The sequence below is a fragment of the Molothrus aeneus genome, chromosome 12 (assembly GCF_037042795.1).
Source record: "Molothrus aeneus isolate 106 chromosome 12, BPBGC_Maene_1.0, whole genome shotgun sequence".
Classification (NCBI taxonomy): domain Eukaryota; kingdom Metazoa; phylum Chordata; class Aves; order Passeriformes; family Icteridae; genus Molothrus; species Molothrus aeneus.
The window spans coordinates 19,732,412-19,750,129 of NC_089657.1; the positions used below are offsets into that span (position 1 = coordinate 19,732,412).

The window sequence follows — 17,718 nt, forward strand, 5'->3', positions numbered from 1 at the left end:
CAGTGTTTAGTTTAATTGAGAGCTGGGCATTAGCTTGGCCAGGCTTTCCAGAACACACTGGAAATCCCCTGGAAAGGCTGGAAATGCACCAAGGTCAGGGCACAATGGAATATCCTACAGTGATTGTCAAACTGGAACTGCAGTTCAAATACTGGGAAACTGGGAAGGCCACGTGTGGCAAAGGATCCCTCAGGGCTGGAAGTGAGACACACAACAAACAAAGGACAAGGAGTAACTGGGCACTACTTACTCAGTACTTACTCAGTGCTGGGCTGAGGGCTCCAGGGCCCCCTGCTCATGGCCCCAGAGGCACTGCCAGCTCCTGGGGGTTCCACAGCAGGACCTGGCCCTGGCAAGGACAAACAGGGCCCTGCCCAGCCCTGGACAGGAGCTCCTGAGGCTGCCTGGGGTCAGCTGCACACACAGCCCTGGGCCAGAAGGTCTCAAAGAGGGGTTTGGGAATTGTCCACCAGGGCCTCTGCAGTGCCTGTCTGCATATCTGGGTGCTGGAGTCACTGTCCCCCTGTCTGTCTGCACACCTGGGTGCTGGAGTCACTGTCTCCCTGTCTGTCTGCACACCTGGGTGCTGGAGTCACTGTCCCCCTGTCTGTCTGCACACCTGGGTGCTGGAGTCACTGTCCCCCTGTCTGTCTGCACACCTGGGTGCTGGAGTCACTGTCTCCCTGTCTGCACACCTGGGTGCTGGAGTCACTGTCTCCCTGTCTGTCTGCACACCTGGGTGCTGGAGTCACCGTCCCCCTGTCTGTCTGCACACCTGGGTGCTGGAGTCACTGTCCCCCTGTCTGTCTGCACACCTGGGTGCTGGAGTCACTGTCTCCCTGTCTGTCTGCACACCTGGGTGCTGGAGTCACTGTCTCCCTGTCTGTCTGCACACCTGGGTGCTGGAGTCACTGTCTCCCTGTCTGTCTGCACACCTGGGTGCTGGAGTCACCGTCTCCCTGTCTGTCTGCACACCTGGGTGCTGGAGTCACCGTCCCCCTGTCTGTCTGCACACCTGGGTGCTGGAGTCACTGTCCCCCTGTCTGTCTGCACACCTGGGTGCTGGAGTCACTGTCTCCCTGTCCGTCTGCACACCTGGGTGCTGGAGTCACTGTCTTCCTGTCCGTCTGCACACCTGGGTGCTGGAGTCACTGTCTGTCTGTCTGCACATCTGGGTGCTGGAGTCGCTGTCTCCCTGGCTGCACACCTGGCTGTTGGCTCTTCAGTGACTCTGGAACTCAATTTATTTCAGCACCACCACACCAATCCAAGCTGATTGAGGAGGGGTCATAGACTCCACTCACCACCTCCTCCACCTGATCCTCAGTTCCTGGCCCCTCTGAAGGGAGCAGCACAAATCCCACTGCTTCAGCAGGACCAGGATACCATTAGAAGGAATTTCCTTCATTTCAGATACGAAGAGTTGAAGCTCTTGGATTGCATGAAATGAGAAACAAAGAGTTTTAAATGATTTATTTGATTTCTCCACATGATCACAGTTATAGTTTTACATCAATAGGGTCTGTTACTACTTACAAACAGAATGCATATTAAAATGAAAGCACTCCTTTCTTCCCCAGAGTTACAAAAGGGGTCTCGAGCCTCCCCAGAACAGAAGCTTCTTGTAAGCATAATGATTTTTGAAGTCTTTAACAGTCTGCATTCAAGACCTAATTCTAACAGTTTAGTACAACTCAAAGCTGATTTAAGTTTCTAGCAGGAGATAGGCAACCTCAAAGTGACTGCAGACTTATAGTAATGCTAATTTACACACTATGTACAATTCAGAGAATTCTCTATTCCCCCTACTGGTCCCATTTTCACCACCCCCTTTTCTCTTTTCCAAATTGAATCTTGTTATTGGCTCCACTTTTCTTTGAAATATATACACGAGAATCCATTTTGCAGGCAAGAAGTGCGATGGTATTTTACAAGGGAACAGCAAAATGCATGCTTAACTGCAGAAAACACACAGCTTCATATGGAACAGCAAGTCAACATCTAGAGATTCAGTGTTTAAATATCTGCTGACTGTCTTTCAGCTCATTTTATCAAGAAACAAGAGGCTTCTGCTGCATGCAGTACATGGGAAAATCATTCTACACTGTATGTTCGACTCTCTTTTTTTTAGCAATACAAGACGCACATTATATTAGGATGAACTTTGATATTTTGTTTTTTACATTGTTTTACATTTCATTCTTAACTTAAAAAAATAAAAACCCCAAATATATATTTCATTGTTGTCCCAGAAAAGATTTTTTTTTGTTGTTGCCACACCTTCATTCTTTACATTTCCCTTTCATTTGTTCAGATCAGCATTACTGCTTTGCCACATCATTTATGGGAAGAGAGAACCACGGCCACTCTATGCAGCTCTGTACCAGTCAGTAATTGGCAATGGCATCTAAGAAAAAACCCTCTCCATTCTACTCCTGTCTGCAGGCTGAAGAATTAATTTTAATTCATTTTCTTAACCCCACCCAGTCTTAAGTGCTGGAATTCTCCTATTCTAAGCATGACCCACACTGCTCTAAGCAACTGTTGATCAAGGATGGAGTCAGAGAGGTTTTACTATGACCCTAAACAAGAGAAAAGGTCTGGAGACTTGTGCTGACACCAAGACACATTTGTTTGGTTGGAGTACATAGATTCACACAGTCTAAGAAACAAAACAGAACAAAACTAGGGGGGGAAAGAAGAGTCAAGTCCACTGTTTCTCCTCCTTGGCTTGAAAGAACAGAGTTTCCAAATGCTGTGCCCTCAGGTGACCAGCTTTGGTTTCTGTGATCTGTGATTTCACACTCCCTGCACGCCCAGGGCAGGCACAGCCTCCTCCCCGGTGCCCATGGAACCACGTGGAAATGTTTCTGTGCATGCACGTTTGTGACATCTCCTCAACACTCTGGTTCACAAATACATCGATTGCACATGGAAAATCAGTGGGCAGGCATTAAACTGTGGCTCACTGTTCAAGCACAGAATATTTATATGCAATTCTAATTTAAATGAATGCAAGGGCTTTTTAAACATAAAGCAAATGCAGATCTGGGAGATTTAACATCTTCAGTGTTAATCAACACAGTGAGTCAGATTTTCCTCTCCACTGCTACTGCATATTCTGCCTTTATTCCATATACAGAATTTTACTTCCATTATGCCTCTGCATCTGAAACAAGTACAGACTCCATCACCCAGTGAAGAGGAGCTTTCTTACCTCTGTTTTAATTAAAAGATGCAGTTTCTCAGAGATGTTTGCACCTAAATGGTTCTTCATCTTTTCTGGAACAACCTATAAATTACAGTTAGACTCTACTATTGGTACAGATGTATGAAGAAAAGTCTACATATTGAAATATGTTATCACTTTACTTCAACTAATATCAACAGGAACACTGATATATTTTGCAATTATACAATATGTAGAGTGTAGCCTCACACTAATAACATTAGATGACATGCAGACAGTTCTACTTTCCCTTATAAGAACAGTATATATTTTTTAAACTGCAAGGAACAGAGCCTCAGGGGACCCGGGCGAGCCCTCTTAAGGTAAGCCGCAGAATTTAGAATAGAATGAGTGACACAGAAAAATAAAAATCACTTGTTTTCTTTTCATGGAGATCATTCTGAGGAGAAGGAGCAGAAGGGGAAAACATATTGCACATGTGTGAAACAAACGTGGACTGCTGGAAACAAAAGGTTAAACTCTAGATTGCTGTATTTGCTCTCTGTGGAGGTGAACAAAGTGCTCAGTTTGCAGTTTTGCTGGTATTGTGGTATCCATGGTATGAAAGGGGAAAAAAAATGACTGAACCTCTCCCATCCTCCCCACGCTAGAGATGCCATGAGCAAGCTAACAGGACAAGTCACTCTGTTGCTCCCATGTCCTCCCGGTTTGGGACACTTTTATTACTGTTTGTTTTCTGTTACACAGAAACCCGACGGGTTGGAGCTGTCATTACTTTTACCCATCTCTCACTGGAACATTTGCTCATCCTCTTCAAGGTTTGCTTTTAGGCTGGTACAGTTTTGCAGTTGTGATTCCTTTGTCTCTACTGTTTAGGTGTTAAGTCCTTGCAGTGGCTCAAAGTGCTGAAACTACAAAGTAGGCGCCATGGATAACTTTGTACAGGATTTCGGGATACAAATTGTAGAGAAATTTGCAAATTGTTTGGTTACAACACATAAGCAACAACAGCACAGCCTATTTTTATGTGATGTCTTGCAACTAACTGGACTATGGAAGTGAGGGTTTGAGCATAAACTCAGCCTGCTGAGTGCTGGGTGCTTCAAACTAACAAATGTGATGAGTAAAAATGGTAAAGCCACTTCATTGCTAGCACATGGCTACATGGAATTACAGATTTTTAATTTTTTATTTTTAATATATATATATATATAAAAACCCTATACTAAATTCTAAAACAAACCTTCAAGTTTTAGAGCACTTCCACTGGAAACACTCTGGACTAGAATTCAGCTTTGCTGGGGGTAAAAATGAGCAATTATGGTGAAGAGGAACCAAAGTAGCTGAGAAGGATGGAGGTTTGCCATTTTCATGTTTGAGATGAATGTTTTTGCAGTGTTTACATGCACCTGGCAGAACTCTTCCCGTGTGCTCTTTCAATCCATATGCTTACAAAAGAAATGTGGATCATGTAAATTCACAGTTATCACAGCCTTTAAAGTGTCTAAGAACTCGTGTGACCAATGCTTGGAGGTGCCCCCTGGTACGTGGGCACCCTCCATTGCTACGGAATAATTACTGCATCTTAACGAGTTTGCTTACCTGAAATAGCAGAGCAGCTCTAATACTGATTACGTATGATATCATCGTGTTAATAAAATAAGGATTTATACAAAGCAGTATTGGAGTACAACATTTAAATGCTATGTTACTTGGCACATTTAGTAATGATTGCTTAGAAATCTTAACAAGTCCAGGGGACTTTTGATGAAAATACTGAAATGTTTGAAGTTGGTTTCTAACGTTTAATGTTTTTGGTCTACTCTTTCATATGCTATTCATCTATTATACTGTCCTATCAAGTAAGTGGAATTCCTTGTAAAGTCTATATTGCTAGTTTTGTGGACTGAAAAAATTTCTTTCCAAGCACAAATGTTAACTATACAGTATATATATATATATTTATATGTATATATTTATATTATATAAAGTTTACTTACGTACTTTCATCAACCATATCAGGTCTACTTATTTTTTTTGCCCATTGAGAATAAAAGAGCAAGAATGCAACACTTGGTTCTGTCTGACTTTTTTCCCTGTTTTTTTTTCCATAGGCTAAGCTTTTCATTACGTGTGTAAAATTGTCCAGGGGTTTGGTGTAAAAGGTAGCTTTCCTCAGATTCAGCAAGCAGCACGTTTTCAAGGCAAGTTTGGAAATAAGAACTAACCAGATGGTGGTGAACATCTATCCAGTAGATAAGTAAAACCAGTATGGCCTGGGCTAACCGGAATTATTTTATTTAGTAACAGCAAGCCTTTAAGCTCATTAAACGGCCTAGGTAAAAACTGACGGTGTGATTTTGTTGCTTCCTGTAAGTGCCTTTGCAGCTGGGTTTAGAACTAGAGTCTCGAGGAGGGTCTTTAGGCCTAGACTATGGTGCTGATGCCGCTGTGTTTGGGCTTGCTGCCGGAGGCGGCGGGCGGCGGGGGCGGCCCGTGGTGGTGCGGGGCGTGGTGCGGGGCGTGGTGCGGGGCGTGCGGCAGGTAGGGGCCGTGCCCGTGGCCGTGGCCGTGCTGGTGGTACTGGTGCGGGTGCGGGTGCGGGGGCGGGTGGTAGTGGTGGTGGTGGTGGTAGGGCGGCGGGTTCTGGTGGCAGAACTGCGCGTGGTGCGGGTGCGGCGCTGCCGCCGCCTCCGCGTGGTGCGGGGGCTGCGCGGCCGCGTGGCTCTGCGAGGGGGGCTTGCCCCGCTTGCTACCGAACAGGGACCCTAGGAGTGAGGAGGAGTTGGGCATAGTCTGGTGAGGGCGAGATGGACACTCTCGGGTTGATGTAGCTCTTCGGCGCATGTGAGGACTGCTAATGATGGACCCCTAAAAAGAAATTAATAGAAAATAAAAATTAAAAAAAAAATCTTGAAATGTTCGAAAAGGAAATAAAAAAAAAAAGAAAAAAAAAAAAGAAAAAGTTCACACTGACCCACAAACTCCTCCTTTAGGGTTCGCATGGGTGGATTATGTTAGAGAGTTCTAGGGGAAATTTTATCTCCACCTTCCCTAAGTGGCCAATGGGACCCTCGTGCCCTTCTTAGGGGATGTTAAGCATTGAGCGATTTTCTCTCAGTATTTTGACATCGAGAGATATGACTTCAAATTAAAAAAAATGTCACGGGAGAGTAACATGATATAAGACCTACAAGTGTGTGTTTTAAAGGAAAAACACATTTTAAAATACTGCAAAAATACCATAGTTGCTTTTTTACCGCAAAAAAAAAAAACAAACACTACATTAAATGCAACCTAAATAGTTAAACATACAGCAGCAAATATTACAGTTACAGCTCAGATTTTAAAATGGTATTTAAATCTTTACTTATAGCAGTTTTCCACTACTATACATGACAGTGCTGCTTCTCAGTCCTACCTCTGCATTTTGTGTTAAATGGAACCATACCATTTTTGCCAGTAAGATTTCTATGTGCTTATATTATCCTGACCTGTGGTCCAACATTCTCTATTATTTAGCCTGGAATTTAGTTGCTGACATTCGGGGTTTGTATTTTTAAAGAGTTATGGGACACAACAGTACTTAGGTAAAGTGTGCTAGATTTAAACTGTAATCTACCTAAAGCAAACACAAAAAAAAAAAGAAAAAAAAAAAAGAAAAAATCTGCAAGCTGAATTCAGAGACATGAACAGTATATAAAAATGGTTTGAAGATGAATGAAATCTCATGAAATCCACATTGAATTCACCTATCTGAATAATTTTTTTATCCTCCCATGCCCTATCTGTGCAATTCCATGGTGTCATGACTGCATACATATAGCAATTGAACTTGAAAATAAGCAATGGAGATGGTTGAGCATGACAGTCAATAGTTGTAGCTAAATATCAAACAGCAAGAACAGTGTACTTGGTAACAAAGAGCAAGTGGGCTTTTAAGCTGGGACCAGACTGAAATGGTGGCAAAAGGACACATCATATCCATTTAACCATGCTTGCAGAAACAAAGGGAACAAGGTTAGCTCAAACCAAAAATGGCATTGCTCTAAAACAAGCTGTCAGTGCTTTGTAAGCTGGAAGAATACAGAGTGAATAGCCTAGGCATGCATTTTATTCGTGGCAGGCAGGTTATATATATATATATATATATATGTTAGAAGAAAAAAGAGCAAAAAAATATGTATGTATATAAAAGAAAGGTTTGAAATGCACATCATCACATCCAGCTAGACATCAGGAACTTCCTACTTACTTCCATATTGCTGTCTAGCGATCCTGCACTGCTGCGTCGCCCACGCTTGCCTGCCCAGGACATGCAACAGCAGAGATTAGAGACTGCGACACGACCGGCGCCAGGAGTGCGGCCCCACAGCCCCACGGCGTCAGGGCCAGCAGGGCCAGCAGCTCCCTGCACTGCCTGCGGTTCTGGGGGCACTGGGAATTTGGAGAGGTGCTGCTGATGCTGGGGATCGGCTCACACGAGCGGGGTGTGATGTTGTTGGCAATTCGCACAATTCTTAAGTAGGCGTGTTTGGGCAGCTGGGTTTAGCGCTGTGCTCGTGATGCTGAGCAGCAAGGATTTTAAAGGGTTTGGTTTCCTGGAAGCTGATTGGCCGTGAAGGTTTTTTTTTACTTTAAACATTGAGATACAGTTGTGGTGTGGCATTAACTTAAATGCAAAATTTAACATTGAAATATTCTGAACTTCAGTGTGGGGCACTGTGAGGGGCATCGGTTTTATCACTCGATCAGTTTTATCACTTCATCAGTTTTAGCGTTCTATCAAATTGATCATTTCAATTTCAGCTTTGAACCTCAGTGGATTTCATACAATCTTCTTTCATGAGGTTTAAAAAAAAAAACTAAACTTAATTTTTGATCAGTAAATCTGGAATCTGTCTTGACATTATGGCTAGATTTTGTTTGTTTAGCTGTGCAGTGCTTTATCTTTAAGCATGTCGGATTTGTACTCCAACATTCTCAAATTGCAAAAACTTTTGCCTAAACCCACATGTGAAACTCCAGACTGTTTGCCTAAAGAGCCAGAAAACCTTAGTTGCTGTATAGGACACAGGATCCCAGATTTTCTTTCTCATTTCACAGCAGAGAAAATAGCATCTGGCTGCAGTGGAAATAGAGATTTTTAGAAAACAGCTTGTGGAGCTTTGCTTTGCAAAGTTTCAGAATACTTTCCTGGCAGGGTGTAGAAACAAAGCTGAGCTTTGAGGAACCCTCCTGGTGCTCAGAGCTTCCCTAAAATCTGCAGGGCTTTAGAAACCAAAGCTTTCTCAGCACTCTCTCCTTGTTTTCCTGCAAGGCCAAATATCAATCTCCACCCTGCATTGGCACATTGCTGCCTTCAGAATCTTCTACTCTGAGAGGTAGTTTTGGGGGAGAATGTGAGGATTTCAGCATCACTGAACCAATTAATGATGTACCCTAATCACAGACACCCCAAAAGCACCTGGGATCAGAAGTAGGGAGCAGTGGAACTGCTCATAGGGCAATTCAGACCACCCAAAGGATCAGGATGATCAAAAACCATCACCTGCTGGATTTATAAGCATAACGTTGACCTGGTTGGTCATAGGACACTGCCCTGAAACAAGTTTCTCTTAAGAGCTACAGTTCCAGGCTACATCCTGGAATATTTCCCCTCTTAAAATGAGTTGCTCCCCAGTACAATCCCCTCTGCAGTGACATTAAATTGAGGGGAAGGTGTTTGTGGTCAAGGTGTTGTGTTTGACTTGTGAAATTCATTGGGATTTGGAACAATTCCCCTGGATGGGCTCTTTGTCAAAAGCTCCCTGCTTCATATCCTGCTGCAGTTTTAGCCTCAGCCAAAGCAGAGCTGTACTATCTTATGAGCCCCCCAAGAAAAACTGGGTTTGTTCATCCCTTATTTTGACTCCTAGTCAGGTTTGATATTTTTCTGCTCTGATAACAGGATTAGTACTGATTAACACTCCAACCACTCTTGCTTGCTGATGCAAACACACTGCGGCAGCCGCCTCAGAACTTAGCAGTCAGGCTTGCAAATAAGACTGAGAGCTGACACGGGGCATTAAACGTGGCCAAAAATGAAGGAGAACACAACAAAAAAATCCAATGCCTTTTGCATATGGCAGGAGTCACAGTCTGATCAGATAACCATGGACACAGTAAATACGGACAGAGAGCGACAGATGGAATTTTGCTCAGAGTAACTCCAGGGCAAAGTAGTACTTGCAAAGCCAAGAACAAACAGAAAAATCCTCCTTAAAATGCCTGTAATTTCCCTCAGATAGGCACTAGTGCTGTACAGAGGCTTTGTTCCTTTTCCTAAAAACAAACTGAACCCAATTCTGTGCTGACATGCAGTGTGATGGGTTTACTCAGTAAATCCCCTGGAGCACTCCCCCTGCCAATGTGTGTTTATTCCAGACTGTTCCCTGGTCTTTGGGATAGCATCCCATCCCAGAAATGCCTCCCTGGAGCTCCAGCCTTGACATGCATCTCAGGGAAATTCTCAACTAGAATTGCATCTAAGCATGTACTGGCAGGATAATTAGTAGCTGTGGTACAAAGCAAGGTGGTATTTGTCAAATCTCAAGATTAGTTTTGCTTAATATATTATGGTTACTTTAATTTTTTAAGGCTGTTAGAGTGGACTTTAATTTATAAAATTAAATTTCAATTAATTTAGCCTTATCTGTTAGATATGAATATTCCTTGTAAGAAGTATCTTTAACTTACACAAGTCCACATATGAACATATGTCCCACACATGAACATGCATTATATGGGGCCAAGAATATTTCAAATTTATAGTAGAAATATGAAGTGATTACAAGGTTTTTACAAACTTAACCATGCCAAAAGAATATTGAGCTTTATTAATAAAAGCCATTGCAGCTTGCAGAATGGATGTGTGCAGGACACATCACAGGATGTGTGGTGATCTCACAGCTCAGGCTGCAGATCAGCTCAGTACATGGAAATATTTCTCACTGCTGCTCTATAGCTCTTGAAACTTCTGGGCCAGTGAGATAATTGATAGCTAAACACTATCAATGATGTGATATTATGATTTGGTATTATGATTTGGCTTTGAGTGTCTTGGGGGAAAAAGCTTGGAAAAAAGTTTTAAATTAAATTGCTCACTCCAATCATTAGAGAGACCACTTTTGAGGGGGAAAGTACTCTTTGTCACATTTTCATCTTGTTTCTTTGTGAAACAGGTAGAATCTTAAGATCTCACACTGAAACAGAATTATTTTAATCCTGGAAATACTTTTTGTTTAGTTTGGTTTGGCAGTAATCTTCTTTGGTCTGTGGCTGTTTTAGACAAGCCCAGCTCCCAGTAATAGGAACCACTGTCCCCCCTCACCTGGGCAGCACTACCTGGCTGTGCCAGTTGTGGAGTGCTGGGGCAAACAAGAAAATTGCATTTTTTAAACCAGTTCAGGGTGTAAGTATTATTCCCACCTTACAGGTTAGGGATGTGGGAATAAAGTTTGAATTGCACTGTAAACTCAATGTAAAAGCACTGGGTCCCCCAGCAACTCAAAGTGGCTGGAATTCAAATTAAAGAACTTAAAATCAGTCCAAGGGGACTGTTTCTGGGAGGAACAGAATGGGAAACACAACCAGTCCAACCCTTCCTGCTCTGCTTTAGTGACCAAATCATTCTTCCTGTGGAACAGTGGCCATAAGGGGACATCACACTTTTCCCATCTTCCTGTAAACTCATAAAACTCAGCTTTAGATGGATTAAAATTTGTCTGGCTTCTAGTATTTTTATATAAATTAAGAATTTCAAAGTCTGGAACAAATAAATTCAGTTCTTCCTTGACTATAGCTCAAGAATGTTCAATGAAAATGATACATTTCACTTTAGAGAAAAATAAAGCCCTAAATATTTGTATCATATTCGCATCTTGAAACACTTGGATGCTACATTGTGTTTTCTATTCCATGGAAAGAACTGGCAAGGCATGGAACCATTCTGAGGAAAGGATTCCTGATGGACAAATCCTGCTTTCTGTGCATTCCCAGCTTAGGAGCAGAATCAGTCAGGGTATCAGCACTTGTTAGATCTCAGAAGCTTCTGAACTGCCACTCAGAGAAATTTAGTCACTTTCCAGAACCTCCATTTACTGGGATGTCTGGGGCATAGCAATGGGTTGTTTTCCTAAAGAGTTCTGTCAAGTACCTGTGCAGCCAAATGCTGTCCAGTCACATTTCCTTTCACTGAATACCCAGTTTAAATTTTGGCTTGGCAATGTTCACTGGACATTTATCTGCCTTCCTGCATAAATATGCAACCAGGCCATTTTCTCATGTTTGTTCGATTTATTTCTGATTCAATGTAGAAAGGGTCTCTCTAAAAATCCACTTTCCTACAGGGTAACAGACTCCTGTTCCTCCTCTTTGTTCATCCTGTGCTTCATCCACAAAAGCATTTGAGGCAACCTAACTCAGGCCTGTTTAAGAGAAGCAGTTTAATGTGGGATAATCACTGGGTGCAATATCTTCCTAACTGAAAGAGATTTCTTTGCTTTTCTATGGATCACCTCTCCCACATTAAAAATAAAATTAGTCTCACATGCAAGCTATTCCCTGAGAGAAGGCAGGGAAGTTATGGATCATCTCCCTGAAATAACAAAGCAAATAACAGGCTGGTTGTTTCTCAAGTCAGTTGCACTGCACAAGACCAAACAGAAGCTCTCCATAATTTTCAGCTATTTCAAGTTAAAATTAAGTTTAGTTGGGTTTAACAAGCTCATTGATAAACCCTCAGTCTGTGAGTGATTTCTACTTTTTGTCATGGAGAAAGGTTATTTTCAGTAATAAGCATGCCAGTGGTAGGCATGCCCTGTGAAATGTGTTTGTGATTACAAATGCTGGTTTGTTGAATTAAACCCATAATATGAATTCAAATACATGGCAGTGTTTGAAAGAGAAGGATGAGTAATTCTGATGGAATGAAAAAATTAATCAGAAATCACATTTAGGGGTACAGATACCCACTGAACTCACATATTAACAATATGGTAGTTCTCATTCTAATGAAATAAAACCAAAACAACAGAAAAGGATGATGAAGTATCCTCAAATCTGAGAGATAAGAGTGGTGAAGACTAGGGCTTGATCTAAAATCCACTGGAGCCAAGCAAGCACCAATATTCAACTTCAGCCTGATTTTGGATCAAGGGCCTAAGTCTTTTTAATGAAGCACATGGAGATGTGAGTATGAAAGCCTAAACAGAGAAGAAAAGAATTGAAAGAGCTCACTCTCTACATATTTGTATGCACATACATATACCCACAAAACACAGGCTATCATTTCAGTTTACAACAATTTTATTTATTGCAGCATAACTAAAATCTCTTCCTTAGTTTAAAAAAAAAAGGAAATAGGTAAGTAGTGTCTACTACCAAAGACATACAGAATACTGAAATTATGACTACACTGTACATCATCACTGCAACTGAAAGAACAAAGCAGAGTATGCAACACAGCCTATGAACTAAAAACAAATAATTAAAAAAAACCAGATTGCTACTATCTCTGGAAGTACTTTCTGAATAGTGGACATAGTGTTCAGATAAGAGTTCTTGTCAGTGACAGGACTCTTTAACACTGAAAGATTACATGGCTTTGCCAGGTGTGAGGCAAACCATCAAATAAAAACATGTACAACCTCCGCTGGCTTCCTTTGGCTAAAAAAATCACATCACCACTGCTTTCCAGTCTTTGATCAGTTAATAAAACTTAAGAGACATCAGTGGCTTTGTGAGTTATCAGTGTCCTTGTCCACTAGGGCTTCTTTGGTTCTATTGCCAAGAGTACTTCACAACAACCTCTTTTTGCAAGAATTAGGAACTGTGTCTGAGTTACAGAACAAGAAAAGAGCATCAGGGGCACACTGCTGTTACTCAGCTCTAGAGAGAATTTAGTAGGGCTTCACTCAATTTCATTCATCCAGGTGGTAACACAGGTACACTTGAGCACAGAACACACAGAAAGCGCTCGTTACACAGAGACCAGGAGCTTTCCTTCCCTTTCTAGGCCTACTCTATGAGGGGAAAAAGCAAAGGAGATGAAAAAAAAAGAAAGGAAAACTAAGTGAATTACTCTTAGCACAAGTCAGTCACTTCTGTTTTATTAAAAACTTACAATTTTTCCTCTGTCTTCACTGTCCTTTAAAAGTTTCTATAGCAACCTACAACGGCTTAAATGCTTTCAAACAGTGGCCGCTTAACAGAACAAAGGTAAAAACAAAAAAACCAAACAGAAATTAACCACGAGCCGGGGCGGGGGGGAGTAAGGAGCTATTTGGAAGTGTGAGATCCCATCCCACCAGTGCTATTTGTGGAGGCCCAGGGCAAGCTGGGCTCTGCGGAGGCAGCTGTGCATGCAGAGAGGAGGGGGGACAGCGCTTACCTGCTTCGGACAGGTCCCGTAGGGAGGAGCTGAGCGCGCTCCGCTTCAGCCCCTCGCCGCCCGCGTAGCTGTCATCGAGGCACGGCCGCGGCAGGCTCCCGTTCCCAGAGTCCTTCTTCAGGCTGGAGCACTGCGACATGCTGGGACGCACCACCCCCTTCTGCTTCTCCAGCTCCGCTGCAACACACACGGGGGGGTTACATTGGTGGTTGTGGCCATGAAATGTTATGAGTAGATAAGCTGCCCATTTTTTTAAAAGGTTGCACAGTTCACAGGTTGGGCCAGTTGCTGCCAGGGTGGAGTTCTAACTGTTTGTTATTGTAATCACCTGTCATTTTCGTTAACTCCCTGTCATTGATGGGTAAGAATTCATTCCCCCTTTTGTCGAGTGACACCCTGCTGCTGCCTGGAGGATGGCACCCTACCGCCACAGCCCCCACCTGCCCAGGGAACAGTAGCCTGGTTTTGTGGGTCACACACTCCTCTTTCCACTGCCTGCCCCTTCCCACCTGCCCGGGAAGTTGAGGCTGATTTGGTGTGAGACTCACTCTCACACACACAGTAAGACAACAATAAGGTACCTTTTACTTTCACATCACCTATTGCAAGGTTAGGTGTTACTGGCCAGTCCCGGTGCTATTGGATATCCTTTCACCTAGCTGTGTTGTCCAACCCCAGATGCTCTTGGGCATTTTACCATACCTTCTGGAACTTTGTTGAGACAGGACTTATCTGCTCCTGTATCAACCAAAAGATCAAATTCTTCATTTAGGGGTCCCACCTCAAAGTTTACCAAGGGCTCCTCTAGATGTTGCATCGGGTCCCCTAAAGTGTAAAGCCCTTGACACCCCTAATCGTCACCTCTAAGGCTTCCTGTTCCCTGGCTATTGCCTCATTGATACTGAGCTTTTTACAAGCCCTCCTAAAGTGTCCGATATCTCTGCAATAATAGCAGCGCCTTTCGCTCAGAGGGACTTGAGGTCTCTCCATTCCCCCGGTACCTGGCAGTGCTGGCCTATCCTTGCCTGCTCCTGGTGGGGGACCCGCCCTCTCTTTTGTTACCTCGGAGGGTGAAGAGGAGGAGACCTCGGAGTTAGCATGCGAATGATCTTGGAACCAGCATGCAACGGGAAAAGCCCCTCACCAAACCTAGCCAAAAACCCCTAAAAACAATGAGCCAACACAAAATGGACAAAGCAAAGTGATGTCTAGGTGTGAGGAACAGAATCGAGTATCTGCTAAGACCCTTTTTACTCCTCACCCTAAGCTTGTCAGCTAGACAGAGGACCTCAAACATTAAACTACAGAATTGGGAAGGATGGAACCCCCAGCTCTGCCTACAGACCAATGGACACAGCTGCCCTCTTCCTCCTCCTCCGAGTCACCCCTGGGAGCTGTGGTGGCATGAGCACAGACCCATCAGTTCTCCCCACCCAAGCTGATCACTTTTAATAAAGGCATTGAAAAGGAGAAAGATCTCCTGCCCGTGTTTATTTCATGAAACAACCCACAACAGCCCTTGAGACATAAACTTTAAGGAATTTAGAGGTTTTAGAGGAGTTAAGATTTTAGTTAGATAAAGTTTTATTGGAGTTAATTAAAATAAATGGGTAGGCCTTGATGAAGTTAAAAGTTAGTAGTTAACTAATAATTGATTGCTTGTCAACACAATGTTTGGTTAGCTGGGTTTATAATGAAGAATATAGAAACAAATAGCTTTTAGGAACATAAGACAATTGTAGGCCTCCTCTGTTCTGAAACCAAATTAAGACAGGGAATGGGAGTTCTACCAAGGGTTCATATGTCATATTTACATTGAAAAGGTGGAAAGGTCAGAACGAGGAAGACTTCATTTACTTCCTCATTTTGGGACCCCTCCCCATGAAAGGGACCACCAACTCATTTCAAGGAACAAACTATGCATGCTTAATGGCTTTTGAACTAATTACCACAGGAAGTGGGAATGGCATGTACCAAAGTGATGAATATCTATTTGTATTTAGGGTATTCAATGCTTGTATAGATAAAAGGGCTCTGTAATCACCTGTAAAATGCAGTGTGTATTTGGGAGCTATCCCACAATAAACATTCACTTTCTAACTTTAAACTGTTAGAGTTTTTGTGCATCACAGTTGGATTTTAGTACTAGATCAATATCCATATTTTTAATAAATCACCCTGTGCCCACAGCTGCATGTGGAGCAGGGCCTCTTTTGGGAAAATGGGATAAAATTTAATCTTCAGACACTCACAGGGCTACCAGCAAAATCTATGCAAGTTTGGAGCATGACTTCCTTATTGACTACAGGAATTACAACACGGAAATCAAGAAAAATTCAATAAAGCTTATTGGAAGGGCCATCATTGGGAATTTCAATATGAGGCAAAATGCCCCTAAAATTCCTGCTGTAATTTGTGATACAAATCACAGATCCATCTCTCCTCTGTCCATATTATCCCTAAAATTCTTACTGGAATTTATAGTACAAATCACAGATCCATCTTTCATAGGTCCACATTATCCCTAAAAATTCTTGCAGTAATTTATACTACAAATCACAGACCCAGATCTCTTCTGTCCAAATTATTCCTAAAATTCTTGCTGTAATTTATGCTACAAATCACAGACCCAGCTCTCCTCTGTCCATTGTTATTTGCAGCTTGTCCAAGATAAATTCCACTGCAGCTACACTGCAGTAAATATGAGTCAATGAACTCAGCTGGGGCTTAAGCCATTATTGGCTTTTTCCTCCTTCTTGAGACGAAGTCACAGAAAAACCCACATTATTTTGAACTTTTAAGGAGTTCTAATGGGTTATATACTTAAACTTTTTATTAATGGTAATTTTTAATTTAAAATTTAAATTTACCAAGGGCAGTATTAGGTTTTTTTAAATTTTGATTAGCTGGAAAATACTCCATTATATGTACCTTTGTACTTACACTCTATTCTGTGCTTTTCCATTTCTTGAACTTCTGCAATTGATTCCCTCAAATCATCTGTAAACTTCTTCCTGTCCTGAGGATTTGGTGCATTGAAATTTATGAGTACTTTGATATCTGCTCCTGGAACAGCTGACGTGAGCCGAATGCCATTGGGATAATCTGAAAGAAAAAGGCAAGGAAAACTAAGCTCTGATTATTACAATTACTTTTCTTTTAACAAAAATACCCACCAAAACAGAAGCTTTTAGTAATATTACCACAGAGGATACAAAAACGGAGAAATAGAAGTCTGACAGCACAAAATCAGAATAAAAATCCCTAAGGTATATTGGAACAGCTTAACTGTCAAGTACTGAACAAATGTTGAGAGATATCTTTATGCAGGTGCTACACTTAAGGTACAATAAGCAATGTATATCAAAAACAGTAGGAAAAAAAAGCAAAAAGCTAAGGAGGATAATTTTTCTTTCATGGAACAGATCCCATGACCTACCTTACTCACTTGTGACCAAAGTTTTGCTGAGTGTAAAGGCTACTTGAAGACATTTCAAATGCTACAAATTGTCTTTTAACTCACCATTTGCAGGAAGACAAACACACAAACAGGTACACAATTAGTATTTCCTATTGGATTGTGCTCCCTGGACATCCTACTTTCCTTTTTTTCTTTTAAATAAAATTAAAAGTACCTGTGAAATCATATACTGAAGAAGTAAAAGGACTGATTTGGTTTTTCCACCCCTCTTTTGACCCATATTATAGACTTTTAATAATAAAAGGCAGATGTTTCAAGAAACTGTCTTTGCCTCTTTTCTAGGTGTACTTCTGAAATTTTAACAGCTGGTCAAAAATATCTCCTGGTTGAGACAGAAGGTTCATTTACAGAAAGATACTCAGAATGAAAATATGTTCTGCTGTAGAAAACAAATCAGTCTTTGCTTGAAGCACAGACCTGGAGCAATGGAGTGTCAGCAAACCTCAACATGTGCATTTTAACACAATGTTTTCTTTTACTCAGCTGCCTTGCCTCTGGGTTTGCTAAAGCTCTCAAATATTTACTTCAGTATTTGAGCCCAAGCTCAAGGGCTCCCATGTACTAAAACCTCCCTCAAGAGCCAGCAGATGAAGTGAGGCACTCCCCTCCCTCAAA

At 42.1% G+C, this 17,718-nt stretch overlaps 1 protein-coding gene across 10 annotated transcripts in view; it reads right to left on the bottom strand.

The window, feature by feature from the left end:
• Positions 1-1,458: 1,458 nt before the first annotated feature.
• Positions 1,459-17,718, bottom strand: part of IQSEC1 (IQ motif and Sec7 domain ArfGEF 1) — a 302,049-nt gene continuing 285,789 nt past the window's right edge. For 5 of the 10 annotated variants that reach the window (XM_066558298.1, XM_066558301.1, XM_066558300.1 and 2 more), the window contains 4 exons: positions 16,554-16,727; positions 13,623-13,799; positions 7,446-7,495; positions 1,459-6,061 (listed from right to left, as the gene is read on the bottom strand). In XM_066558298.1, the coding sequence (XP_066414395.1) occupies positions 5,618-6,061; positions 7,446-7,495; positions 13,623-13,799; positions 16,554-16,727 (845 nt within the window). In that variant the 3' untranslated portion in view covers positions 1,459-5,617. The remainder of the gene's footprint in view (positions 6,062-7,445; positions 7,496-13,622; positions 13,800-16,553; positions 16,728-17,718) is intronic. The other 5 variants (XM_066558299.1, XM_066558305.1, XM_066558306.1 and 2 more) reach the window with 4 other exon arrangements.